Consider the following 27,930-nt stretch of genomic DNA (forward strand, 5'->3'; position numbering starts at 1 on the left):
ATGCTTTCAGTTCTATCTGAGGTTTTGGGCTAAATGCTAAGCATTAAAACAGTTTTCAAACATGCCTTGCTGCTGTTTCTTTCCTGTTTCTTGTGATATATTGTTTATATTGCATAATTTATTTGTGATATACAGGAGAGTCCTTACAGCTCTGGTTGTGAAAGGCTGCATTTTACTTTTATGTTAGATATATATTTATATATATATATATATATATATATATATATATATATATATATATATATATATATATATATATATATATATATATACACATACACATATATGTTTATCACATATATGATTGCGTTTCCGGGGTCCCGCGCAAAGGTGAGCATATTCTAGTGCTTATGACTTTGATGAGGTTACCCCTGGAAGAGAACAGGTAGCTTACTGATTGGTTGATATGTAAAGCTGAGACTACTTTTGGAAGGAAATTTGGGTTGGTACAAAGAACCACTCGATCTCTATTAAGTTAGAAGAATGGTTCTTCTAATGTTAATGCCTGAAGCTCATTTACACGTCTTAGTGCGGCGATAGTAATCAAAAAAGCAGCATTCCTAGAGGGAAATGGAGGGGACAGGTATGTAAAGACATAACTGTACTCTCCCCCTCTAGGAAGGTTGCTTTTTTGATTGCCATCACGCACGAAGACGTAGTGGACCCATAAGTCTAGTTTAACCAATATTAAGGTTCCATACAGGTGGAACCTTTGGTGGTATCCCTCTTTAAAGGCCTTCCATGAAAGCTTTAATTAATGCTATTTTGAAAAAAGATAAGTGTTGTCTGTTTTGAAGATAGGCAGCCACAGCTGCAATGTGTACGCGTATAGAGGTGTAGGCAATGCCTGATCGTTGTAGATGCAAGAGATAAATAATTTGTTGTTGAGATACATCTAGTGGGTCAATTGTTTAGTTATAAAAAATATTTTCCACTTAGCTGCATAGCACGCTACAGTGGTTGTTTTTCTTGCTTCCTTGAGAACTGTCAGGCAATCTGGTGGTAGATTTAGATATCCAAACTCGAAGGCTTCAGGAGCCAAATCACTTGGTTGAGCTCCTTAGTGTCTGGATGTTTGATTTCGCCAAGGTCCTGCATGAGAAGGTTTGAGGTCATGTGAAGCTTCTTGTGCGGAACTACTGTAAGTTCTAATAGTATGGTGAACCATGGTTGACGAGCCCATTAGGGAGCCACTAGAATGAGGGTGAGACATTTGAAAGAGGCTGTCACAATCTCTGTTGCTAATAACTCAGAGAAAAGAGTGATTAATATTGTGGGATATGAGGATCAAAGGGCTACTAAATTTAGTGGGGATGCTGAGTTGGCACAGTGGAGTTGGGTGGCTGGATCATTAAATGCTCCTAAAGGAAATAAAAATCTCCCCATGCTGCAGAAGTAGCCCCAGAGGAAAGATAATGTCCTCGAATGCGGCAGGTGTAGGAAACCGCAGTTTTAAATTCAGTTTGCTATTGATTTATAATCTATGGATAATTTGCCTGCAGGAAACATGGAGTTGTGTAGATTTTAGTATTGGGCATTTTGTTGTTGCGTTGCAAAACCCTCAGTAAAAGGTCACGCAAGTGGGTGCTTAGCAATCCTACTTAATAACAGCATAAATTGGAACCCATTGGTTTTTATTCATCCATCTAAACTCTGCATGTGTTTAAAATTGAGCTTGGGTAATGTGACAAAAGGACAGCACTCTACCTTTACTATTGGCAAACGTATATATACTTCCAGGTAGGGCGTCTGATTCTCGTCTCTATTTTTTCTTTTTTGAACAGAATCAGCATTTCTGAAGATTGAATCACCTACCACAATTATTGATGTGCAAACGCCAAAATCTTAAATTGTGCTTCGCTGGCCTCTAGCAATCGAGAATTGGAAGACGTATGGTTTATTCCGGAAATAATATTACCAGCTTACACTCGATCCGATAGGAGACGATCGAGTCTCCTGGATTGTTTGAGAACTAATGATTTCGTTTTATTGAATGGGAGATTTCCAGATGTCTCTCCTGCCTCCCTTACTTTTCATGCTGCCTGGGGGCCAGTCACTAATCGATTAGATGATGGTATCGTACCAACTTTTTGGAGCATGTACTGACTTGAAGACACCGGGGAAGGATTTGAGTGACCATAGTGTCTTCTCAGTGGATGTGAAACTGGAATTTAAGATGCTTGATCGTTGGAATCCGAGAAAGGAAACAATTACATATAATACAGCAAATGGGCGCACCTTTTGGTCGAATAAAAATCAGATTTGTGTAGGGAGCTATGTTAAAAAGGCAAGCTCAGGTCCAAGTCAGGAGAACCCCGTTAGTTGGTATGAGGAGCATTTAGATCTATTTACATTGTGTGGGAGTAAAAAAACTTTCCAATATCATCACCCAACCTGTTTTATCGTGGAAGATAAAGCTAAATCGGGATTTGAATACTTTAGTAAGGGACCAATTTAAGCAGGCATCATTGTCCAGGCAAAGGGAAATCAATAGGTTAAAGCGGGTAAGAACTAGACTTAAGGTCTCTGAACGTAGGAGGTTGGAGGATTCCAAATGGATCAAAGTAAGAGGTAGCACAGTCTGGTGATTCACGTAAATATTGGGCCCTCATTGCTGAATTCTGTGATAGTAGAACTAAGGCAGAAGCTATTTTAATATTGGACCCAGAATGGTCCCTATACCTCTCACAGCTTTATGCACTAAATACTAGGAACAGTTTCAATTTGGAGCCAATTTCGGAGTCCTCCCTAGAGAATATCGAAACTAGTTACTTACCAGTAAGAATAGTTTTGCAGCCTAGACTCTTCTTGATTCACATACTTTGCATATTCTGCCATCTAGTGGTTGGAGTCGGAAAGTGCTTTTGTTTCTTTTCTCTGTTGGAAGGTTGCGAAACCTGATGCCCCTGGTCAGGCTACAAACCCCTTTGTGTGTGTGCAAGTTCTCAGATAATTTCCCCCCCTTTTTTGCATTGTGATTGTGTCTGTTTGTTGAATAAGTATAATATTGATTGTTTATAGAGCTGAGAGTGCAGGGACACTTGTTGACTTAACAGGTGATTTCTTAATATATATATTTACAAACATTTTTTAAGTTATACACGTTTGTCTTTTAAAAAACGTTGCTGTATACAGCGGAGTATGAAAAGCATAGCAACTTATGTGTTATGCTTTTTTACAAGAGGACATGTATAGCTTTTTGTTATTTGTTAGCCCTTATAAGTACACATGTACTATGTTTATTTAGGGACTATGTCTGGAGTCTCCTTTTTTAAATAATATTTTATCCATTATTAATCTTTACTCCTACACAGGGGAGGAGGGATGGTCATATGTGAATCTAGAAGAGTCTAGGCTGCAAAAATATTCTTACAGGTAAGTAACTAGTTTTGTTTTGCAGCATAGACGTCTTCTAGATTCACATACTGTGCATAGATTGTGTAGCCGTAATTAGCGATTGTGGAGGAGGGAGTGAAGTGCAGTTAATCGCCACAGGATAATAAAAAACAACAAAAATTGAGTAGTGTACCACTTTTTGTGAGATCTGTGTTCTCCTGTTGTGTGTACATAGTAGGTATCCATATAGCTGTCCTTTTAGTAAAGTATACACATATATACACCGTTATGCATATTTGCGTTTGTGAGTGTGCTAAATATTTATAGATGTGAGCAGGAAAAAAGACCTTGGCTGTATATTGAAATAGTAATATTTTATAGGCCCATTCATCTTTCTGTGGGCTATCGCCTGATTTGCTTCTTTTATTTTGCGAGTGCTATTTTAATATGTTCACTACCAACCACTATCCCTTGTTTATATATTGCCAGAAATTGTTTTTATGTTTTTTTTATGCAATGGGCAGGCTTTAATGCCTTGTGTAGATCTGGATGAAGGGTTTTCTGGGGTGCCTGGTTGCTTTATGTGTGTATGCATTTGTTTGATGCTCGCTTTTGGTAGCGACACAAAATGCTATGGGTATGTTGCTGTAACATCATTGTTATGTCCATCACTATCAACCCTTCTTGTGGATGAAGCAGATTGCCCTGCAGGATGACATACAGATAGAAGACTCTGAACTGGCTGGATGGTTTACTGCTGTGTTAATGAAACTGGATACAGAATTGGAGGCTTGGGAATGCTCAGAGTTTCTGCCGGCAGTAGTAGAGGGATAGCTGGAAGCATTCTAGGGTATATTTCCTGCACATGGACTGGTCTATACAGTTGTTACACAGTAGTCACTGGCAAGGAAAACAGAAATTCCTACCTAGTTAAATAGGACGGAACTATTACAAATAAAGTAGCATTAGAATCTTAGAGTAAGCATTCGTTATTTAGGAAAGGATTCCCCCCCATACTTTTTAAATACTGCCAAACAATGAAAAACTCACAAACCGCTGCTTTACACAGTGGGGAAGTCTTCAAGATCAGGTTCTAGTAATCTCTGTTACCTTACCAGCCCTACAAACACTCTACAGCAGGTAGTGTTTGGTCATAGTACTAGCTCCTATTTGAAAGATAAGTGTTCCAAACTCCTGTACAGCTATAACATTCCCTAGCCACCTTCTACTCGCCTGAACCCATTAAAAATATAATAAAGGGAAGAATGAGAGACCTGTTCAATGACATTCTGGATCTGTTTCGAGACATTTTTGATTCTTTCTTTTCATCTTCAGAGTTATCAGCGACTGAAGTGTTTTCATCATCCTCCTTATCTTCACGTTTTATATCTGTCCCCCCAGAGGAAACGCTTGATCGCCCAAGACCAGTCAAGCCTGAAAAGCCAAAGTAGATATTTAATTTTCAATAGTCACAAGCCAAATTAGGAAAGAAAGGCCAAGATAATTTGCAGGTTGAAGGGAGGCAGTGAGGGAAGCAGTACAGGTAAATTGAGTGAGAGATTTAAAAAAACCTACCACTGTATGTGTCTTGCCTGAGCTCTGAAAGGGAGTTGCCCTGGGATGGTAATGAGGCATGGTTGTGTAGGCTGTTGGGCAATCCATCTTCAGAGTGAGCTCCTACCTGTAGCAGAAGAGCAATAGTATTCATAAAAGCAGAGAAAACTATTTAAATTCAGAAGCACTTATCTATGTATGGGAAAGGTAAAATCTGTCAAATGCCTACAGAGGAGCATCTACAAGGACATTTTTACAGAATTATTGTGAAAAAGAAACATGGAAGTGGTACAGTCACAAAACTGGATCTAACATTTACAGTGATACAGTAGTCCGAGTCAAGTTCGTAAACAGCTGTATGAGGCTGCAGACCCACAGCTATTCAAACACTTGTAAAGGAATTGTATGCTTTTCTCTATATTTCAGTAAATAAAGAGTAATAACACAAAACTCACCAGATTTGCATGTCTGCTTGCAAGTGACAATACAGCAGCAGGAAAGCCCTGGGCCAACCCACTTACGACTCCTGCTGCCGCTCCTAGTAAGCTTTGCATGTCAGATGGCATTGAAGTCTGTCCCACTGCATGATTTCTTAACACATGAATGGCTTCATCTAATCGGTCCTCCATTTTGTTTTGCTAAAAACAAAAGAAACACATTTTTAACTTATTTTAAGCTTTCTTTTGATGCAATAACGATTCAAAACTATTATGTTTTAGCAGCAAAGAATAGGAACTTGTGGGCTGTGTTACTAGAACTCCAAAAATGTTACCTATACATTTTAGTAAATGAACTGCAATTCGTTTATTGTAACCACCAGCTTCTATGCTCATCCCATTTCCATTCCTTGCTATTACTCAGACAGACAGCATAAGGTATACCTTAGGGGTCTTAATGCTTTTCTTCACAGTAAAATAATCCATATTTTTCACTGAGTTTCCCATGGAATCTTTTGGGACGCGAGATAGCAGCATTTTAACTTTTGAGCAGTTTGGGCATGCCAAAGAGGCTGCAATGGAGACTTTTCCAAGTTTTAAATGTTTACGCCTTCAGTAAGTGATCTGGACTGGTGGCCTTAATCACCATTCCAGCAGCTGAGACCCCTGGAGGTACCATGTTATAGAATCATGTGACCCTCTCCTTCAACTCTTGAAGCATTGCCTGGTGTAGATAAGTGCCCCTTTTTGCATGGTTGCCCCTCACTTCTTGCATAATGTTGATGTAGTTTGACTGAGTATGCCCTGGGTTCCTGCCAACCAGGTACCCAAGGCCTATGTTCTTTCCCTAAACTGCTGCAAAACCCAATTGGCAACTCTCTGGCCATATGCAAGTCCCTTGTAAGAGGTATTTAGGTACCAAGGGTACTGTGACCAGGGAAGAGCTTAGGGCTGCAGCACTTACTGTGCCACCCTTAGAGGCCCTGTACCTTTACAACCCCCCCCCCCCCGCATTGCAGGCAGCGTGTTTTGCTGCAGAACAAGGTGAAGTCTATATGCCACACCTCCCTGTGTGCTATGCCTACAATCCACTGCCCTGGCATAGGTAAGCCATCCCTCTAACTTGGTGCACTATACCAGTGGTGAGGGCACTGGTTCATGAGTCCTGTACCCCTACAGTGTCTAAGTCAATTCTTAGACATTGTAAGTGCAGTAATGCCAAAAGGAGTATATGGTCTGGGAGTTGGTCATTACAAACTCCACAGCACCATTATGGCTTCACTGAAAACGGGGTAGTTTGGTATCAAACTTCTCAGCACATTAAACCCACACTGATGCCAGTGTGGGATTGAATGAAAAATGCACTCAGAGGGCATCTAAGAGATGCCCCTTGAAAAACAACCTAACTCTAGTGTTCTGGCTGAGTGGCTGCTCGCCAGCTGCCACCACCAGACACGTTTCTGGATCCCTATGCATTGATTATAGAACAGTGTTCCTTCATGTGGGTTGGTTGGGTTCCTGAGAGTGTGTATTTAAAAAACGAATGTTTCAGTACTCTTTGTCACACCTATGCTTTTCTATTGAACGGAATGTCCACGCAGTAGTGTTCTGTGAAGGTATGTATCAGTGACCAGGTAGCTACGCAAATGCCCTCCAAAGCTATGCTGCCTAAGAAGGAGTGCGCTGCTTTCTTCCTCATTGACTGCAGCTTTGGCTTATCGGTCAGGGTTACTCCCCCTGTGTGACAATATTGTATTGCTTGTACTATACACCTTGCAATTGTTCCCTTGGTGACTAGAAGTTCTTTCCTTGCGTTTGCGAAGGTTACACTGAACTCTTCTCTTTTCCTGCTGACCTTTGGTCTCTCCAAATAGTACATAATTGCCCTTCTTTCATCTAAAGTGTGCAATGCTCTCTCCGCTTGCATTTCAGTTGCAGAAAAAAGGGTGATAGGTGTAATGCTTGGTTAACATGGAATATGGCTCTTGGGTGGTGAGTGCGTGTATCTCACTTACTCTGCTTAACAAGGTGATAGTATAGAAAGGACATTTTGTAGCTTAGAAACCCCAATTGTGCATTCCTCATTATTTCAAAGGGTGATGACATCAGCTGGGCGAGTACCACATTCAAGTTCCATCCAGGCATTGGCACGCTTCTTGTGGGTGCTACTTTCTTCACCACATACTGCTAATATGAGGAGAAAATCTGTTAGTTTGAGCCCCGAGTACCTCAACCTGATTGGCTGGAGTTCCAGTCATATAATGAAGTGGATGGGCTAATAAACATTAGTAAAGGTTTTTCCTTTTGTTTTCAATGGCAGTTGCTGTATTGAAACACTGATAACATTACTCAAACATTCCCAGCCTTAAGTCAGAGTATGATTCAAGCCTGTGAATCTATGAATGATCGAAAGCTGCACAAGTGTAGTTACTTCACATGACCAGAACATACCAGGACAATAAAGTAGGCATCTTCCAAATCAAAGGATGCCAGGAACTCCTCCCCACTGATGCAGGGAATGATTTTCTGAAGAGCGACCATAGGTAAAACCTGCTTTACAGTTATTTATTAAGCATCAATCACCATTTACTTTAGCACAAGGAAGAATCTGGAATAAAACCAGGCTTTGCTGAAGGCCTTAGGCACAGCTCTTATGGTGCACTACAGAAGTAATTACTTAGGATTTCATCCCACAAAGAAGGACTGAGGAATGCAAAATATAAGATTATGTTACTTACACTGTAAGCACCTGTTCTTGCCATGTACAGCTGTAGATTCACATGCTTTGCATACCATCACCGAATGGAGGAGTCACTTTACCTCGTGACTGGGAAAGGCTTCTTCGCGGAAAAACAACTTGCAAACATCCAGACACAACACTAGATGGCAGGAGTATGCAACACATGTATATCTACAGCACACATGCCTCGAACATTAGCAAAAGGTGCAGGGTAATTTGAAGCCGTTTAACTGATCCTGTGTAGTCCCCTAGATACTGCCAACTGCAAACCACTCACCAACTTACTATATCCTCTAATATTCACGCAAAGACACATACTTGTCTCTAATGGTTACAACATACATAACATTAAAGCGCACACTTTGGGCAAAACACCCTACGCAACATACAACAGAGCACATTGTGCAGAACACAACCTAGTACACCAGTGACTGCCTATTGCAGTGCCCAATACCAGCTGCAATTAACACATCATTAAGACTTCTCCTCTGCTAAATAATGGACATGAATAATTACCTAGAAGCATAAGTAACCTCGAATGGGTCTAACTTTACCAATGTACATCAAGATTATAAAACCACAAGTCAATGAACCAAGCACCTTACAGAGGAACAGACACTTACACAACACAGGCATCTCTAGCTCTAAACGATTTCGGTCCGCAAGAGAATCCTTCAAAACTGCATGATACTATATGCTAGTAGACCATATCAGTGGCAGAAAAATGCTCGAAATATAATACCGAAAACAAGCTTCTAGAAATCTAATGAACTCAGTAGCAGCATCTCTGTTTAGGAGTTACAAAAATATCTGTAGGTCAGCCCAAAGCAACACATTAAGATGCGGCTATGTTAGCTTGTCAGAAAATAGGTATAAATCTCCGTATAACTTTTGCCACCGGTAGGAAAAGCCTATCTTATGTCCAGCCAGCATTGGTATGCATGAAAAGAGACAGACTGATTCCTACAACGGAACCTTATAGTAAGTTTAACTGAACAAGTGGGATTGTTTTTCCCAAACCAGTGGATCAAGCCTAGTATGTTTAGTATTCTAGTGCAAATGACAAGCTTTAAACCAATACACAACTGAGATCAGATATATGTTTGGCTGCTATTCAACCAGCTCCCTCAGACAGAGATAATACTGGCAATCATCCAAAGAAAGATATGGAGGGTCTAATAAAAATGTATTTAATTCTTATGAAGTCTGGTTGCTCCACTGTATTCCCCATGAACAGTGTGTTGGAGAAGAAGTAAACCAGAGCTACACAGTGCAAGCCAGAAGCTAGCTAAGTTTCATTCTAATAGTTCTTTGCAGCAAAGTCAGTTATGTACATGGCTTAGCCCCCTATGCAGTGCTGCTTCCGCCAGGAAAAAGTTATCTTGATGAATAGTTGACTTGCCTTCCAAAGGCACAGACTACACAATTAAAGTGGCTTAGAAGATGCCAAGAGATGAGTGTATGGCTACATTATCAAGATGATGGCTCCCACTGTCCTAAAATGCATTCAAGGAGGAGCATATCAGAGGAGAAAAGAAATCTAGAAAGCCTTTCTGCCAGGATTTTCAGCTCCACAAAATATCCATTTGAAGAATGTATTTGCATAATCCTCAAAGCAGTAATCAATTCCTGTCTGATTAGCTGCAGGCTCAACAAATCTGAACTAAAAACTTAACAACAAAAATGAATGCATTAATAAACCCAGCTGCATCACAAGTGAGGAAGGGTGCTCCAGTGCTAGCACAGCACTAGTTAGTAGTCCAAGTGAGACAAGATTCCTTACGTAGGTGAAGGACTCTGGTATAAACTGGGTAGAAGACATGGAATGTTCTTGCCTCCTCCATTTAAATTGCATACTTTCTCCTTTCTCAATAAGGCTGTTCAGGAAGTGCTGGGCCTCTGCTAAGCTGCAGATGTAGGGGTCAACTCGGCAGCCTTACTATCACAAGGTATTAACCAGGAGGAGAGCCTCATATATGGCTAATCCCAGGGTTAGAGACATACTTTGAGGGAGCATAACTGGTGTCTCTCTGTGGTACCAAAGACCTCAGAACAATATCCAGAGCAAATAAGTCATCTGGTCCAAGACTTCTTTGGAGCATTAGTGAGGGATGGAAGTTATCCACATATAGCAAAAAGGGTCTAAAATGAAGAGGCACTCACTATCCTTGCAGGGACCCTAACCAACTAGTTTATTGTGCTAGGCACTGGGTCCCTCTTACCTCTGTAGGAGAAGGTGAACGCGACGAATTGCTCTGGAATAGGAGATCCCTCATGCGCTGGATCTGGCTCTGAAGGGATCGGCCGCCGGTCTGTGAACAAAAAGAACAGAATGAAATAGGGCAGTGATGTAAACCTGGTGAGGGTCAGAAAAATGTGGCTCTTCCAGGACCTCTATTCTTTGAATTCTCGCGGTCTCCTTAACTTGATCTAAAGGAAAAGCAGTAATGCGCAGAAGTAGCCAAACCTAGGTGCTTAGGGAAGAAGTTGAAAAAATTACTAAATTATACATGTGCCTTTGACCACAGTATACTATTGCTTAGGCACACCTTTCAGTAAAAATCTTTTGATAATCGATGATAGATTCTGGCACAGTACTCCATGGATGCTTATAAGTACAATGTGTGCCATAGCAGGTGAAAGGTTTCATTTATCTCTAGAGTGGTAATTTCTGAAAGTTTACTTCAGATCATTAGCTAAAAAGGCACAAAAGAAAATGGTACATGTATGCTCCAGCTACTCTAATCAGCATGCAAATAAAACCGTCATTTTGAGTTCATATCTAAAAAGTAGGCACGCATTTGACCCAAATCAACAGAGTACAATGACTAAACTGGTGTTTGAACCATGCCTGAGTGCACATGAACGAATGTATTCCAACCACTTTACTCTGTTAAGGCCGAAGAACTTCAGTACTGTAAATAGCTGACAAACATGAAGTCCGCTTTTTTTAAGGTCACCCGAAACATGTTTTGGATCACCACTGTTGTCATTCTTTTTCTTCAGAAAATGGAGAAAGTAAAAATTGGGAATTGGTAAAATAATTTAAGAGGGATGTTATTTTATGATTATGCGCAACATCAGTGCTATGGAGATGCAGATCAGACTGGCATAGAGACGAGGAATACAATCCTAATGCTCAAAGGTGCCTCTTCACCTAACTTCAAAACAAACACAAATATTCACTGTTTATCTTGAGTGAAAGACTTAAGTGAACTCTGCAACCTACAGCAAGTGTATTCTAAAAGTGCTGCAATGCAGCATTTTATACATAAGACAATAACTTTAAATTGATCAGAGTGTGCTGTAGATTCACTAAATCCCTTTAAGATCTGATTAAAAATTTAATGTCACATTATTATTCCATTTAACCCAGGACTACTGAAAATGGATCAAATAAATAAATAAGCTGTGTGATGCAGGTATGAACTGAACTGACAAAAGAAACAACCCGAAGTGAAAGGTAGATCTGGTTTTGCATTTTTTCTGGAGAAGTGATAACATCTGCTGCACAACCAATCTTTAAAGCCAAGGATGTGAAATAGTTGAGGTATACTGATTGAGAAAGGATCTTTCCTTTATTGAGCTGCAACATGCGCACAGCATGTAAAGTAGGCTTTTTCTTGATTTACGCAGAGCATCCCAGAAAGTGATTTATCCTGCTTAAATATTAAACATATCCTTGTGTGTGTATGTATGGGAGCAGAAGAAAGATGTCTTTGAAGGTGACAAGGAAGTAGAGAGCCAGTGACAAAAATATTGTATAATCCAGAATCGGAATCTAACCAATTGTTTCCAGTGCCTGGATGTAAAAGTCCTACAGCAGACATCCATATCTTGAAATGCTCAGGTAGTGTCAGAATTAACAAACAAAGGGGAAAAACAATCACTCTAGAAAAAACAAAACCTAGAATCAATGGATCATCTTAAAAATGCAGATAAACAAAAACGTTTTCCAAAGAAACAAAGCAGAAGGAAGGAGAATAGTGTTTCTCAGACACAGTATGGTGAACAGGACAAACTGGCGCTACTGTGCCCGATCCATGGTAGTTAAAATCATTTGTCACTAGTGTCCTGGGCTCCGTCCGACTATGGCTCTGCAAATTAGACAAAGATCAACCATTTCCGCACTTGATCCTCCCAATAGCAAGGGTGAGCAGTTACAGGCTACTCAGGGAGACTGTGTAGGAGCAAGAGCTCAGAAATCAACATTTTGCAGACTAGGAAAGTGGCTCCACTGTCCCAAAGTACATAACAGGTTTGGGTTGGTTCTCTTTAGCTGCCCTCCTTAGGCTACTCTTCTGACACAAAAGAAAAGTAATCATTTTCACAGCAGGCACCACAAGGGCAGTAAAATACTTCTTCGAACAAAAACAAAACTGTTTCTTACCTGTAGGACAAGGTTTGCAGCTTTTAAAATTTTCTGGACTCGCATGCTGAGGTAGATTCTGCAAACTAGTTGTTGGGTCTGGAATTTCCAAACAAAAAGTAGTCCTTTCTCAATTTTCTTGTTGTTGGGCATCGACTGATCCCCTCATTTGGTGTTTCATGTGACGTTGTACGCCCTCTTCGGAAGCTCCCACTCGTGGTTGCCATCTTCAGATTCTTTTTTCTTTTCGTCAGTTTTCTTCTCTCATCTTCAAAGTGGAGGTGGGTGGGATGCTTGTGAATCCAGAAAATGTGTCAGGCTGCAAAACTACTCCTACAGGTAAGGAACCATTTCATTTTGCAGCATGAATCTTTCCTGGATTCACACGTTCTGCACATATTTTGTAGCCGATTTGACAATTTTTCAGTGGTTGGGATGAAAATGAGCTTAAATTTGTGAACTGATGTTTTAACACTTTGTCCCACTCGAGCTTCCTTGTTCATTTGAATGTCTATGCAGTAGTGTTTTGTGAATATATGTGTTGATGACCAGGTAGCTGCCATACAGATGTTCAGTAAGGGTAGATTTGCTAGAAAAGAAATAGTTGCTCCTTTCTTCCTAGCTGAGTGTGCTCTTGGCACAGATTTTAGTTTTATCACCGCAAATTTGAATGGTTTGCGAGTTCCATCGGGCAATAGTGACCTTAGTTACTGGTTTTCCCACATTGTTGTCTATAAAGGAAACAAACAGTTACTTTGTTTTACTGCTTGCCCATGTCTTCTCAACATAGTACATTATCGCTCGTCTTGTGTCCATCATGTAACTTGATTCTTTGACTTCTGGAAAAAGCTTGGAAATTGTATTGTTTTATTTACGTGGAAGAGTTAAATCATCCTCAGTGAGAACTGCGGATCTGTTCTCATGAATATTCTGTCCTTGTGGACCTATAAATGTGGTTCTTGAATTGTGACTGCTTGTATTTCATTCACCCTGCAAATTATAGCCACCAGCAATGCAGTCTTCAGTGTGAGCATTATCAATGTGGCCTTGTGTAAAGGCTCAAAAGGTGTCTTCATTAGTTGATGTAGCACTACAGTACGAGTTACTTACCTTCGGTAACGATGTATCTGGTAGAGACGATTCTAGCCGCAGATTCCTTCACGTAGAATTATCCCCAGGCGTGAGACTGGATCTGGAAACTTTTTGCCACAGCATCCCTGCGCACCGGGGTCGGGGCGACACCACGTGACTCCGCCCAGGCGTCGTCTGTGTACGTGAGGTCAGCAAGGTCACATAAGACACGCCCCGGCGCACCCACATCAGTTTCCTTTGGAGAACTTTTCCGCATCACAACGCGGAACCACCAGACAAAAAACTGTGGAAGCATGGGAACAGTGTGCAAAGAGCAGAAAAATTGGAAAGAAATGGTGACTAACACCACCATCAGAGTAGTGCCAACACCGCAGAGCCCTAGGGCAGGGAAAGAAGAACAAGCAGAAACCTGCGCAGTCACCCTGCCAGCAATAGACAACCTCCCAACCCTGTGCCCCGGAGGCAAGAACATGCTGAAAAGTCATGGGACATGTAGTAAACCCATCCCCCCCCATCCTGAGCAAGGAATGGGACCAGTCCCAAGACAGACAGGGACAACAAACCTCCAAGCCACCCAAACCTAGAGGGCAACCACCCACAGGGGACAAGGGCAAGACCTGGCCAGATGACCCTGAAGCAGAGGACAACAATGGAAGGAAGGGAGGGAGGACAGGGATAGAAGCAATCCCCCCAAACCTGGAGTAGCCAGAGCAGCAGGGCACCGGAGCACCGGAACCCCATCCTCCAAAGAACCAAGGGAGGAATGAACCGCCCCCAGACGGAGTCACCAGTCAAGAACAAGGAAGGCACACACAGGAGACACAGACCCCCACCGGGAGGCGAACACCGAAGACCAAACAAAGAGTCCTCGCAGAATAGGGGAGGATGGGTAGGCCGTGAAGGAATCTGCGGCTAGAATCGTCTCTACCAGATACATCGTTACCGAAGGTAAGTAACTCGTACATCTGATAGAGACTACTAGCCGCAGATTCCTTCACGTAGAATACATACCCTAGCAAAACTCCCTGGGAAGGAGGGTCTGTGAAAGGACCCCACCAGCCAATGCAGAACAGCGGGCCCCACAGGGGACCAGATCTGTGGACCAGGTAGAACCTCGCCCCTGCCAGGCCAAGGGAACCCTCACAAGCAGGACCCACCTGACCCCCAGGGGGATGGAGGAGGGAAGAAGGCGGAATAGGCTCGTACACTCACTGCAAAGGAACCAAGGGCAAGGACTGAGAGGCCAAAGCACCCCACTCCTCCACAAGGCAACATAGCTTCCACTCAATGCCAAGACAGGAAAAGCGGAAGAAAGAAGAAGCCTAGAGGGCCCAAGAAAACTAGGGGAAAGAAGGCGAACCCACTCCAGATGGAAAGCAGCCTGCCAGCCCGAACAGCGCCGGCAGTCAAAGCCAAAACCAAGAACAACAGCACGAGGCCCCAGGAAGGCCGAGTAGGCGACACCTGGCAAGGGAGAACACAGGAGCATCCCAGACCTCAGGACAGGAGCAGGGAGAGGAGGAGATACCCGGGCACACCACTACGAGTGGCCGAGCAAAGGACCTCAGGAAGCAAAAGCAACCTACCTAAACGCCATGGAGACAGGCACCCGAAGGTGACCAGAACCTTCTAGCAGAGCGCAAGCTATATGATAGCTACCACTACCCCACATAGGGCATGGTAAGTCCCAAGATATGGGAACCCTCTTTGGAAGAACTTCCGCAGCAGAGGAAAAAACAAAGAGCCACGGGGAAAAAAACACCCCCGCTGAAGGCTTGACAAGCAGCCCAAGCAAAGCAAAAGGCCCAATCTCAGGGCCAGCCTGCGCAACAACTCCTGCAGAACCACACACAATCAACACAAGGGCCATCCAGCAGCCAACAATGTCAAAGTCCCAAGGAAGGACGTTAACGGCTAGAAAACACACTGCACAGCCAGAACTGCCGGCCTAAGAAAGCCCAGAATCAACCCAACTCAGAAGTCACTGAGGAGGGGACGGAGGAGGAGGATAAGGCGGAGGAGGAGGAGGACGGAGCCCTGCCAAGAGCCTTTGGATGGCGGTGTCGGCCGGGGCATGGAACAACAGGCTGCCAACAAATGGAAGGTTGATGAGTCGCTCCCGAATGTTCTCAGGGAACACTCCGTCCCGAAGACAAGCATGGCGACGAAGAGCGACTGAGGAAGCCATGGCCCGGCCCAGCACCTCCGAGATGTCCAGAGAAGAGTAGAGAATTAACGCCGCAAGCTCCCGGCCATCCAATGCATGATGCCGTAAGTCCACCAGGCCGGACTCCTGGGACACTGCAGATCCCAGAGATTCCGCTGAGTCCCACAAACAGGAGGAGGCCCTAGCCAGCACACACAAGGTGTTAAGGGCCCGCAGGGCCGCGCTGGTCGAGGCGAACATGTTGCGTCCCTAAGAGTCCAGCCGGCGAGCCTCGTGGGACGGCGGAGGTAACAGCGGCAGCAGGGAGGGAAAAGCAGTCCGCAAAAGGGGGCTGGCGGGTGAAGGGAAAGACACGCCGAGTCACGCGGTGCCGGGAGGTGCCGTGCAGAAGATGCTGAGACACTGGGTCCCCTGAGGCAGGACGCTTCCAAGCCCCCGTCAGGGAAGAAAGGAGCGAACCTTCAAAGGGAAGTAAGATTTCATTACCTTCAATAGATGGTCCGCCGGAAAGTGAGCCACCGGATCACCCATGCTCCGCATGGCCACAGCCGTGGACACCGCGTGAACGAAGGCCGCACCCGCCTCCGTAGGGCCCCGTGGTGGAGAAATTCCTCCGTGGGCAACGGCTGCAAACTAAGGCGGCCGTCCCTGAGGCCAAGTGGGGCGGACAAAGGCCAGACCTGGAAGTCAGAAGGAGCCGAAGAATGAGGGACCTGCCGCTCTTCCGACGAACACCTCTGCCCCAGGAAGGGCGGGGAGCCACCCTTCGACGCCGGTGAAAAAGACACCACACGGCGACCAGTCTCCAGGGAGGACGACATCAATATGCATGCCGCCGGAGAAGGAGCATCCGAAGACGAATCCACGGTAAGACCCCTGCACGGAGCTGTAGAGTCCGCTGCCTGAGGTAGGACGGCAGCACCAGCCGGCGTCGCCAGACAAGGGACCTCCAAGTCACCCCGCAACGGGGACCGGAGTGGAGCCCGGAGTAGGGCTGAAGCCGCACCGGCTCGACACCGACCCAACCCCCGCCGAAGCAGCCACCTGCGCGGGGGAATGACACGGGCCTGGTGAGTGGCACAAAGCCCTCCGACAGCAGCGGCCCAGAATGAGGCGAAGATCGCTCGGCAACCCATGCGGCGGCGCCAGGGACAATCCAACCTCTGACTCGTCCTCCGACGAGGCAGCCGCCTGTGGGGAGCGACGAGAGGGGCCCGGAGAGGGACGAGGGGTCCAGCTGCTGCCGGCGCGGTAGCGGCGTCACCTCAGCCTTAGACAGGACCGCCCTGTCCAAGGACCGAGAGGGGCTCGGGGATGTGACCCGAGCCCCGGCGACCTCCCGAGACACCGCTGGGACTCCCGTGAGAGTTTGCGGCGAGGCAGAGACGCCGTGGCCTGAAGGAGGTGCCCCAGAGGAGCTGCACCCCAACAGTACCACATCCTCCAAGCCAGGATCCGAACCAGTCTGCGCCGGGGCTGGAGCCACCGGCGGCACCGCAGAGGACCATACGCAGAGCGAGGGATCCGCAGACGCCCCAGAAGGGGAAGGAGGAGTAGACGCCAGCGAGGCCTGCCGAGCCGCCGCGTATGTCTCCATTTGGACTCTCGACACCCCAACACCGGGAAACGGTGGATAGGACGACACGCGGGCCGCATCACCCGCGGATAGTCCACGCCCCCGGTAGGCCAGAAACCAGCCCCCGGGGACAAACTGCAACACTTACCCACTGGGGAGCGACGCTTACATGACATTGGAGAAAGGAGAGGACGCCGTCCACGGCAGAGTCTGAAGCCGTCCCTCGAAGCAGACCGAGGGGAAGTTGTCGACCTGGAGAGACGCGCCGAGAGAAGTTTTACTCGGCGCTCCCACCGCGACTTCGGCTTCAACTGTTGGCACTGCGTACAGTCTGTGGTGCCGTGATCCTCCCCCAAACACCACATACAAATGAGGTGAGGGTCCGTCGCCGACATAAGATGCCCACAAGATGTGCAAGTCTTAATGCCCGAAGGCATTCGCACACTATTCCACTTAAAAAATGGAAGAAAAAGGGGCCTAACAGGCCCGTAGCAAGGATTGGATCTGCGTTGCACGCGGAAAAGGAAAAAACTGATGTGGGCACGCCGGGGCGAGTCTTATGCGACCTCGCTGACGTCATGTACGCGGACGACGCCTGGGTGGAGTCGCGTTGTGTCACCCCGCCCCCGGCGCGCAGGGATGCGGTGGCAAAAAAGTTTACGGATCCAGTCTTATGCCTGGGGATAATTCTACGTGAAGGAATCTGCGGCTAGTAGTCTATCAGATTTTAGATTCAATGTGGATGCTGGTACTCTTCTTGGTGGTGCAATTCTCTTTGCTCCCTGTAAAAAGGCCTTTATTACTGGTGCTGTGAAGAAACGTCTTCCTACATGACCTCTTGTGTAGGCCACAATTGCAGCTAAATGTACCTTTAAGGATGCATAAGATATTTTAGATCAGTTGCGTCTTTAGTGTATCTCTTTCATTTGGATATACTTTCTTGCTGTTGGCCTTCTTGCTTCCCTGAGAACAGCCATTATGTTCTCCGGCAGGTCCAGATGTTCCAATTCTAAGTCTTCAGGAGCCAGGATGCCAGGTTGAAATACTCTGGTTCTGGGTGTAAAACCCTCCCCTCTTCCACTGACTACAGGTCTGGTTGTCTTAGCAATCTCAGAATTTTGCCATGCTCCATTTTTATGAGTTCTGAAAACCACGTTTGCCTCACCCTCTTAGGGGCAAAAAGTATTAGAGACATTTTGCTCCTTTTTCATTTGCTGATCCCTCTGTGTAACAGTGGTATTGGGAGAAAAGCGTTGCAAATGCTCTTGACAAGTCTATTGACAGAACATTCCCCAGGGATTGGTGGTATGGTTGTCAGGGCGCAAAGTTTTGGCATTTTGCGTTCTTTGGGGTTGCAAATAGGTCTACTCTGGAGTTCCCAAACTACAAAATATCTGTTTGAGTACCGCTTGATTGAGCTTCCATTCGTGGGAGCTCAATGCTTGTCTGCTCATTCTGTCTGCTTCTTCATTGTCCTTCCCTGGTGGATCAACTGTTGTTAAACCTATTTGTCTCTGCACTGCCCACTGCAGATTACTTGGAATAGCTTTGATAGCGCAGAGGACTGAGTCCCTCCCTGTTTGTTGATGTAAAACACTGTAGTGGTATTGTCTGTTTGGATTAATATTGTTCTCCCCAACAGGTCTTTCTGAAAGGCTTTTAAGGTTAGGGACACTGCCTTTAGTTCCAAGACAATGATATCCTGGACTGCATCTTGTTCCTTCCAAACCCCTCGGACCTTGAGCTAGCCCATGTGAGCTCCCCAGCCCATACGTGAGGTATCTGTTGTAATGGTTACTGTTGGAGTTGGCTTTGCACATTTCTTCCTTTCGGTTATATGTGATTTGTTCCAACACCCCATTTCCTCCTGTAGTTTGTGTGTGACAACCACTAGATCTTCCCAACTCCCTGGCGTTTGTGACCAATAGTTCTAAAGCCATTCCTGAATTGGTCTTGAATGGCATCTTGCATATGGAATCAAAGGAATGCATGAGCCATCTTCCCCAACATTTTCTCCACAGTCATCACTGTCAGATTGCCCCTTCTGGTAAAGGAGAGTTGCTTGAAGTAGTGACACTATTCTCTTTTTGCTGGGATATACTTTCCCTAGTATAGAATTGATTCTTGCTCCTGGGAACAGTTTTTATTGCTCTGGAGTTGTTGACAATGTTTGTATATTTCTAACGAACCCCAGTGTAATGATGGTCCTTATTACCTCTTGTATATGTGCCTTGCCTTTAGTGTGGGAGTCTGCTTTTACTAACCAATTGACCAGATAGGAATAAGGAAAATGCTACTTACCAGTATGCATCTGTTCTTGGCATGTAGAGCTGCAGATTCGTATACTTTTGCATAGATCGGCATCTGGTGTTGGGCTCGGATGTTTGCGCTTTGTTTTTGTCTCGGAAGAAGTCTTTGTAGTCACGAGGTAGGTGACTCCTCCCTAGGACGATAGTGTGCATGGGCATTGACTCCATCCTTAGATTGTTTTTGCAACGCAGGGTTACGATGAGGGACGCGCTGAACTTTGTTGCTGCCGCTGGGGGACTACCTGCCCCAGAATCCCTTGCTCCCAGGAGGGAGGTGCCATTGCTGCCCTAGCGCTTAAGAAGCGCCGACATCTACCGCAGCGCTGGACGCGCTGAACTTTGTTGCTGCCGCTGGGGGACTACCTGCCCCAGAATCCCTTGCTCCCAGGAGGGAGGTGCCATTGCTGCCCTAGCGCTTAAGAAGCGCCGACATCTACCGCAGCGCGGGACGTGCGCGGGCGAAGCCCGGGCGGGCCCGTCCTCGCCCGTCATCGACAGGAAGAGGCAGGGCAGGGCTTTGTCCCTTGACATCTTGTCCAATCGACCATCAGGCCACTTAGGACGTATATGCAATACTGTGCTGCACTGTATTGCATTGATTAAGGACAGAGCAATATACTTGAACTTCCGCTAAGGCATTTGGTTGTGACACTTAGGCTCTATTATTATTGGTTTGTCAGTCTTGTTCCAACCCTCTTTGTATTCCACAAATAGAGATCCAAGTCATCTCGGCCCTCTAATGGGCAAAAGAAAGACCAAGGAGGGCGCGGGAGGGACAAGCGGCTCGATAGGTGGGACGGGCAAAGAGAAAAAGGCTAGGAAGCAAGCAAAGAAAGGGGCCACGAAAAACAACTGTGTTATGGATAGAATCGACTGCCTCATTACAGAATGTGAGGGGGTATTTGGGGCTGTCCCTTCGGCTAATAACGATTTTGCTAATTTGACATCCCCAAAAGACACGTCGCCCCCACATCCTATTGTTCCATCAATGTTCCAGAAATCACAACGTAAGGGAACAGTCACTTGCGAAAAGACAACACAAACAGAGCCAGCCCCCTACATGCCTGGTTCTTTATCCCAATTGCCCGTCGCTCCCATCCAGGATATAGTGTGCGACAGTCCCCCCAATCACATGCACAAATCGCTTTGCAGTCTTAGCCGGAGAGTCTGATTACCCTGAGGATGTGCAAGATATATACCCTATTGTTACTTTGAAGAAAAGCCAAAATGAGCTAAATAATATAGGTTCTTTACCTCCACAGTCCCCCTCCGACATGGTTAAGCTACTTAGGGAGGAGGTGGGGTCCCTAAAAACAACAATCGAGGAGCTTGTGGCTACTGTCAAACTCTTAGTTTCTAATAGTACTTTGCACACATCAACCATTTGTGCTCCTTCCAAATCGTATTGCACAACATCGCTAGGAAATCGTTTAGATAGTGTTGTGCCGCAAGCATCCTTTCCCCTCCTACAGCGTCCTAATAAGGCTCCATCTATCCCGCCCTTGGGCTCTTCTGGACTACCACCCACTAACATTCCACAAAAATATTCCTACTCACAAGTAGTAGCAAATCGTAGAAGATCAACCAACGCCCCACTTACTCCTTTTCTTGGCGGTCACACACTTTCCCGAACAAATGCAGAACCATCTTGTTCCACTGACCAGGCTCAGACAGTTTATATGGTCAATGTCCCTAAATTAGGCACAAATTACGAGAACACCGAATCCCTGATAAATAAGTCCATCCAATGGCTGCGACACGTTAGGGGTTGCCGCTCATTGATCAGGGAAGATATAGTAAGAGCAAAGAGACGTACGTCCATCAGCCACCTATCGGACTGTATCAAGCTCACCCTGATTAACTCTGACCTAGCGGAAAATCTTTTGGCTCTGGAGTATAGAACCTGCTCTCCTGACTCTTCATCTATTCAGGTTAAGCGTTTCCCCACAACCGCTATGGCTAGGATCAGCGATAGTGTGCAGTTGTCATCTATCCCTAGCAGGTCCCTGCTCGAGGCTGCAGACTGACTAGGGCAGTCTGCTCAGCTTAGTCAGGGGTTGCAACATATTCCCTCCCCCAACATCTCAAAAGTTCTTGGTATCATTGGATCGAATGCCACCTTTGATGGCCTCCAAACCCCCCAAAACCCTTGTCCCAATAACAACAATTCGACTAATGGCTTAAGAGCCCAGGGGGTGTCAACACCTACTAATATTCCCGGCCAGTCACCGGCCCAACCCCATTTGAAATGTCAAAATATTAGTTGTAATAAAACCCCACTATCACAGTTCAAGATACTCTCATGGAATATCGCAGGTCTTTATAGGAAAACGCTCTTACCGTATTGGAATGATGTGATCGAGGAACATCATATTTGTATGTTCCAAGAAACATGGAGTTTAACTCCATTGTACAAATCTGGATACGTTTGTTTCTTTAAACCTGCTGTTTCCAAGGAGGGGGAGGCCCTCTGGAGGCCTTATTGTTTGGGTTAAGATTGATGTGGGCTGCCAAATTACTGAACATCACTGTGATAACTTGGACATCATGCGACTCACGATCAAGGGTCATAGATGTGGTAAAACTGTGGAGCTGTTTAACGTATATATAAGAGGTACATCTGGGGGCAAATTGTCAAACACTATCATTTCTAGAACAGGAGTTAGCCAACTGTGCACCAAATTCACGTATTATGATTACAGGCGACTTTAACTGCACCTTTGAGCCATTAGATTCAGAGGATTTGATGGGACCAGACGAAGCGGATACCAAGTGGGGAGTCCCATCGTTAAATCTACCCCCCCATCAAAAAATGGTCTCAACTTGCAATCCAGATTAATGCACTAACATTGGAATTTGGTTTAAGGGCAGTGAACGGAAGAACCCCCTCTGATGTTGCAGGAGCAAATACATTTAATAGAATTAACTGCCCCTCACGAATTGATTATATATTATTAGATGTGAGGCTATGGAAATTGATATTGGATATGGAAGTGCTCCCCTCCACGGACAGTGATCATAACACACTAAGGTGCCGATTCCGATCCTGGAGAAATTTTCCCCGTACGAATCGTATCCGGATTTTTTTCCGTACGAATCGCACAAGTACCGTACAAACTGGCAAGTACGATTCGTATGGGAAAAAATGCATACGAATCGCATTGGGAAAATTCCCCGACACGTCCTCGGGTCGGGAAAAGTGTCCGACACGTCCCCGGACGATTTTCCGTACGAATCGTAAAACTGAAGTCCGAGCGCGCAAGTATGATCCGTCCCGTGCGTCCGATTGTACGACCGTATGGAAAAAACACCGTACGGAGCGAACTTCTATAGCAACCATGGAGACATGGTTGCTATAGACATTCACGGGTGGGGGTACGTCTCGTACATACACAGGTGTACATACACGGGTGTACATACACGGGTGGGGGTACGTCTCGTACATACACGGGTGTACATTCACGGGTGTACATACACGGGTGTACATTCACGGGTGTACATTCACGGGTGTACATACACGGGTGTACATACACGGGTGTACATACACGGGTGGGGGTACGTCTCGTACATACACGGGTGGGGGTACGTCTCGTACATACATGGGGGCTGGGGGGGGGGACGGCGCGTACATACGGGGGCTGGGGGTGGGGGCGGCGTGTACCGGGCCCCCTATACCGCTCGCATTGCGGCATACTTACCTTTTCCGGCACTTTTTGGGTGCCGTAAAAATATTGCCGTCCGGACTGCTGTCGGTACGAATCGTACTTGCTGGTACGTAAAAACATGCCTAACTCCGTCCGGACGTCACGCGTCCGCGGTGTCCCGGATCACATTCGTATGTATTTTACTGTCGGTCTGTGTTTTGTCCGACTTGTACGGAAATGGTGTTTCCGTACGAATCGTACTTGCAAGTTTGTAGGGTTTTTTTCCCGGGTACGAGTCGGACGGAGAAAACGCTCCGACCGACGGTTCGTACCCGGTTTTTCCAGGATCGGAATCGGCATCTAAGTATGCTTATAGTCAATCCTTGGATTACCCCCCCCCCCAACCCCCCCCCCCCCCCACAACCAGCTTCTAGATCCCCTGATTACAAAAGATCTAGCGCCCTCTAACTCTAGAGGGACTCTCAAATGGCCATAAGTTCTTGCCCAAGATTCATTGATAGCAGGCATAAGCCAAGCCTTAAGCGAAAATACCCGCTTACTCCTAGAGGCCACTGAGGAATCGGGGGGGTCTTATGAAAATACCAGTTCTGTATAATGACATGATAGTTCAGATAGGAGCATTCTTTATAGCAGGTAACCAAGGTAAGGTAAACAGAAGAGCTAAAAAGCGTCATACTTGGTTCAACGGGGACTGTAGACAAAAGAAAAAGGACTTTATCTTGGCAATAAAAAGTAAAAACTGTCTTTTAACCAGAGAGGCCAGAAAGGCTTATAAAGTTGCAATCCATCAAGCTAAACTAGATTGGGACGAGTCTTATTGGCAAGATCTAAAAGACGCAAGTATAGCCAGAGACACTAAGCTTTTCTGGAACAAGGCCAGATGGGTCGGTAACGAAGACCCTGACATGATCCCTAATTATATCACAGGCGAGGATTGGTACAATCATTTTGAGAGCCTTTACTCTGAACTAGATATTATCGAAAGTGGAGGGATATATAAACAAACAAATCCCTCTCCTATCCCAAACTCCACTGAACTTTTTACACTAGAAGAAGTGGAGAAGGCTATAAAGAAAATAGTTCCAGCAAAAGCCCCAGGACCTGATGGTCTCCCAGGAGCTCTTTTCCTCGCCGATTCTCGTAATTGGGCAAACTATATCATGCTTTTAATCAATTCAATTGTCAGAGGGAGTGCAGTACCAGAATCATGGAAAGGGGCAGAGGTGGTACCAATTTTTAAAAAAGGCGCAAGGGACAATCCCGCCAACTATCACCCTATTAGTTTGATAGATGCCATGCAGAAAGTAGTTGGTAGGGTTTTATTACAGCGAATCCACCAATGGGTTGAGGAAGAAAACATACTCTCCCAATACCAAGCTGGATTTAGGGCATGTACAGGGACGGTGGACCAAGCTTTTAGATTGTTTTTAAGATATTGGAAGGTAGTTTTGATTGGCAAGGGCAGCCTTTACCTGGCATTCATCGATTTAAAGACTGCCTTTGACCTAGTTCCCCGAGACCGGCTTTGGCATCTGCTGGAAGATATGGGGATGCCTTCACTACTATTGAACATCTTGATCAGTCTACATGAAGGCAACTACGCCCAAGTGAGGTGGGGGTCCCAGGGGCAAAAAACAGATAGGATTACGGTAAATAGAGGAGTCTGCCAGGGCTGTGTTCTGGCACCCACCCTATTCTCCCTATATATGAACGGAGTGGTTAGCTATCTGCAGGAGTTTCCATCTGACGCACCAGCCCTGGCGGGAGATAGGGTTCCCACATTACTCTTTGCAGACGACACTCTGCTTATCTCCAAAACACAAGCAGGGCTCCAAAAGCTCCTAGATAGATTTTATACCTTTTGTGAATCTAGGGGCTTGATTGTAAACACCTCTAAGACCAAGCTTATAAGCCTTTCAGAAACAACTTTAGTTTAGAAGGAACACGTTTGGATAAAGTACCAATGTGTGACTACTTGGGAATAAGATTAGATGACAAAATGCGATTGAGGCACCACATTGATAAGATGCTCCTAAACCACAAGCGTGTTACGGGCAAATTAAGTAAAGAACACCGCCTATCGCTGAGCAGACCTGTGGCCCCTGCCCTTACAATTTACGCAGCTAAAGCGGTCAGCTCTGCCCTCTACGGAGCCGAATTGTGGGGCTTCGAGAATGTTGAAAGCATTTGCAGGTCTGAACACAAGTTCCTAAGAGAACTAGTGATGTTACCCAGAAGCACGCCATTAAAACCGTTGCTAAAAGATATGGGTAGGCAATCCTTTAAAGATTTAGCGAGATTACGACCTTTGCTCTTCTGGGCCCGCTTATGCAGGACCCCTGAATTGGCCAACTATACAGCCGCATTTTCAGAAATCATGGCGCTAGACGTCAACAATAGAATCAGCTGGCTGGCTAATCTCAAAAAATCCCTTGTTCCTTTAGGCTTCAAGGAGGAATGGGACACACAAACCGCCCCTAGTAAGGCTGATCTTAAAAGACGTTATTGGGCATGGGTTGATGTTCAAGAAAATAACCCAAGAGCTGGAAGGCGGACGAAGAATTTTATCTTCACAAGCAATGCACGTTTTTAGAACCATACCTAGATTTTATAAAAACACCACGTGATAGAGCGCTCTATATCCAGTTTAGGGTAGGTTCCCTGCCGGTTAGAGAGCTAACTGCGAAATGGAGCACCCCACATCAGACGTCCTTAGGGTGCCCCTGCTGCAAAGCACCGCCTGAGAGCATAGCCCATTTTATGTTTGCTTGCCCCGCCTATAAAAGCGCAAGGATGAAATGTCTGAAACCTATTTGCACAGAGCGAGGACGCGTGAACAGTGCACTGCTCTACGTATTTTAAAGGCTGATCCGCGGACCCTCTTTGCCTGCGGAGTAGCCAAATATCTTGGCTGCGCTTGGATTGTAAGATTTAAATTCCTGCGCAAAGACTTGCAATGAATTATGTTTTTACCTCTAGTGTTACGATTTATTTGTGATATTTTGCACAGTCACTTCATTCTCGAGAGATACTCCCAAGTTCATCCCAAAGGGGAAAAAAGGCTTTTATGATTAGAAGGGCCATCAATGAGCTTTGTAAATATTGATCCTAGATTAGACTACCTTCACAATAATTTTATTACTTAATACCGAGGGTATCCAGAATTTGATGTGTCTAACGTTGAATGTATTTTATACTTTTAAATTGATGTTTTATATTTTTTTTTTTAACGATTCAAATGATTGTCGGATGTAATAATGGAAATGCTTTTAAGATATTGGATATCGAAATAAAACTATTTGATTGAGTAGTAAGAAGTAGAAAGAGAGGTCCATGTTGTGAGAAAGTGCCTCTGTATATACTGTTCCCAAATAGGTACAGGGTGTACAGAGTCCACAGTCCCCAGAGGCTTGGCAGAGGCTAAAGTTACATATAACCTTACTCTCTAAAGTGGTAGCTTGGTGGAGCAGTAAGGCAGTATCAGAGGACAGTGTAAAGCATTTGTTGTACACAGTCAGCAAATGGTCTCACACACTCAAGAACTGAACTCTAGGCCAATGGTTTATATATAAAAAATATATGCTTGTTTTATTTTAGTCCCAAAAATTGGAATTAAAATATACATTCTCAGAATTAGATGCTTTATATAAATACTTTTGCAATATGCAATTGACTTTTGTAAACAGTTACAAGTGGTTGCAATAGACAACACTATTTTAAACACAATAATGCATTGAGTTCAATGGAAGTTTCGTGTTATTTGCCACAGATTACTTTTAGGATTACTTTTGGAATTCCAGGACTGGATCCTAGATTCAGTCCTGGGTCAGTACTTGGAATCAAGTGATAAAAGTCAACTTAATTACTGTGATGATTTTTAGACAATATTTTGCTATTTTAAAAGTTGACACTTAGAAAATATTTCATAGAAAACAGTCAATGATTCCCTATGGCGGAAAATTCAAGTTGCAGGTATAGTATTTTCTCGTTACTTTTGTAATCCAGTACTGGGTGCCTAGACTCAGTACTGGGACCTTTATCCAAAACAGGTAAGTAATTATGTTTTCAAATATTGACACTTGGAAGAAATTTCGCAGAAAAACAGTCAATGATTTCCTATGGAAGAAAATTGGGTTACTGGTAAGTACAGTGGTAAGTAGTTTTCAGTCAGTGCTGGGCACCAAGATCCAGCACTGGGAGCTCACCTAAGAGCAGGTGAGTATTTTCGTTACTCGGCTGATTTTTGGTGAATATTTTAAGTTTTGAAAAGCCCACACTTAGAAGAAATTTCAGAAAAAGCCAGTCAATGTTACCCTATGGAGAAAATTGAGTTATTGGTTTAAAGTGAAGTACTCAACTGGCAGAGTTAAGGTTCTGGGCATAGACTCAGGCGTCTCCCAGGGTCAGGTAGGTACAGCAAGTTCACCCCCAGTGGCACAAGGGCGACCGGGTGCAGAGAGAGTTAGGCCCAATGTTATCCTATGAGAGGTAGGGGGGCCTTGGTTGGTGGCTGCTGACTAGCAGGCCACGCGGCTGTGGGAGCTGGGCTCCAGGTCACTTACTCAGGGCAAGTGGGGAAGTAGATAGGTGTAGAGGTTGCACTGCCAGGGCCACTCGGGCGGCTGGGTGGAGGGTGCTTTTGAGCCTTTGGGCGCCTAATTGATTTCAATGGGAAATCTCCGGTT

General features: G+C 45.1%; 1 protein-coding gene across 5 annotated transcripts in view; it reads right to left on the reverse strand.

Annotated features, from left to right (window-relative positions):
* The window catches only part of TCF3 (transcription factor 3), a 662,804-nt gene that overhangs the window by 146,484 nt on the left and 488,390 nt on the right, over nt 1-27,930 (reverse strand). For 3 of the 5 annotated variants that reach the window (XM_085639184.1, XM_085639183.1, XM_085639185.1), the window contains exons 15-18: nt 10,290-10,379; nt 5,346-5,528; nt 4,912-5,017; nt 4,611-4,770 (exon numbers count right to left, since the gene is read on the reverse strand). In XM_085639184.1, the coding sequence (XP_085495310.1) occupies nt 4,611-4,770; nt 4,912-5,017; nt 5,346-5,528; nt 10,290-10,379 (539 nt within the window). The remainder of the gene's footprint in view (nt 1-4,610; nt 4,771-4,911; nt 5,018-5,345; nt 5,529-10,289; nt 10,380-27,930) is intronic. The other 2 variants (XM_085639188.1, XM_085639187.1) reach the window with 1 other exon arrangement.

Source organism: Triturus cristatus, chromosome 12 (assembly GCF_964204655.1).
Source record: "Triturus cristatus chromosome 12, aTriCri1.1, whole genome shotgun sequence".
Classification (NCBI taxonomy): Eukaryota; Metazoa; Chordata; class Amphibia; order Caudata; family Salamandridae; genus Triturus; species Triturus cristatus.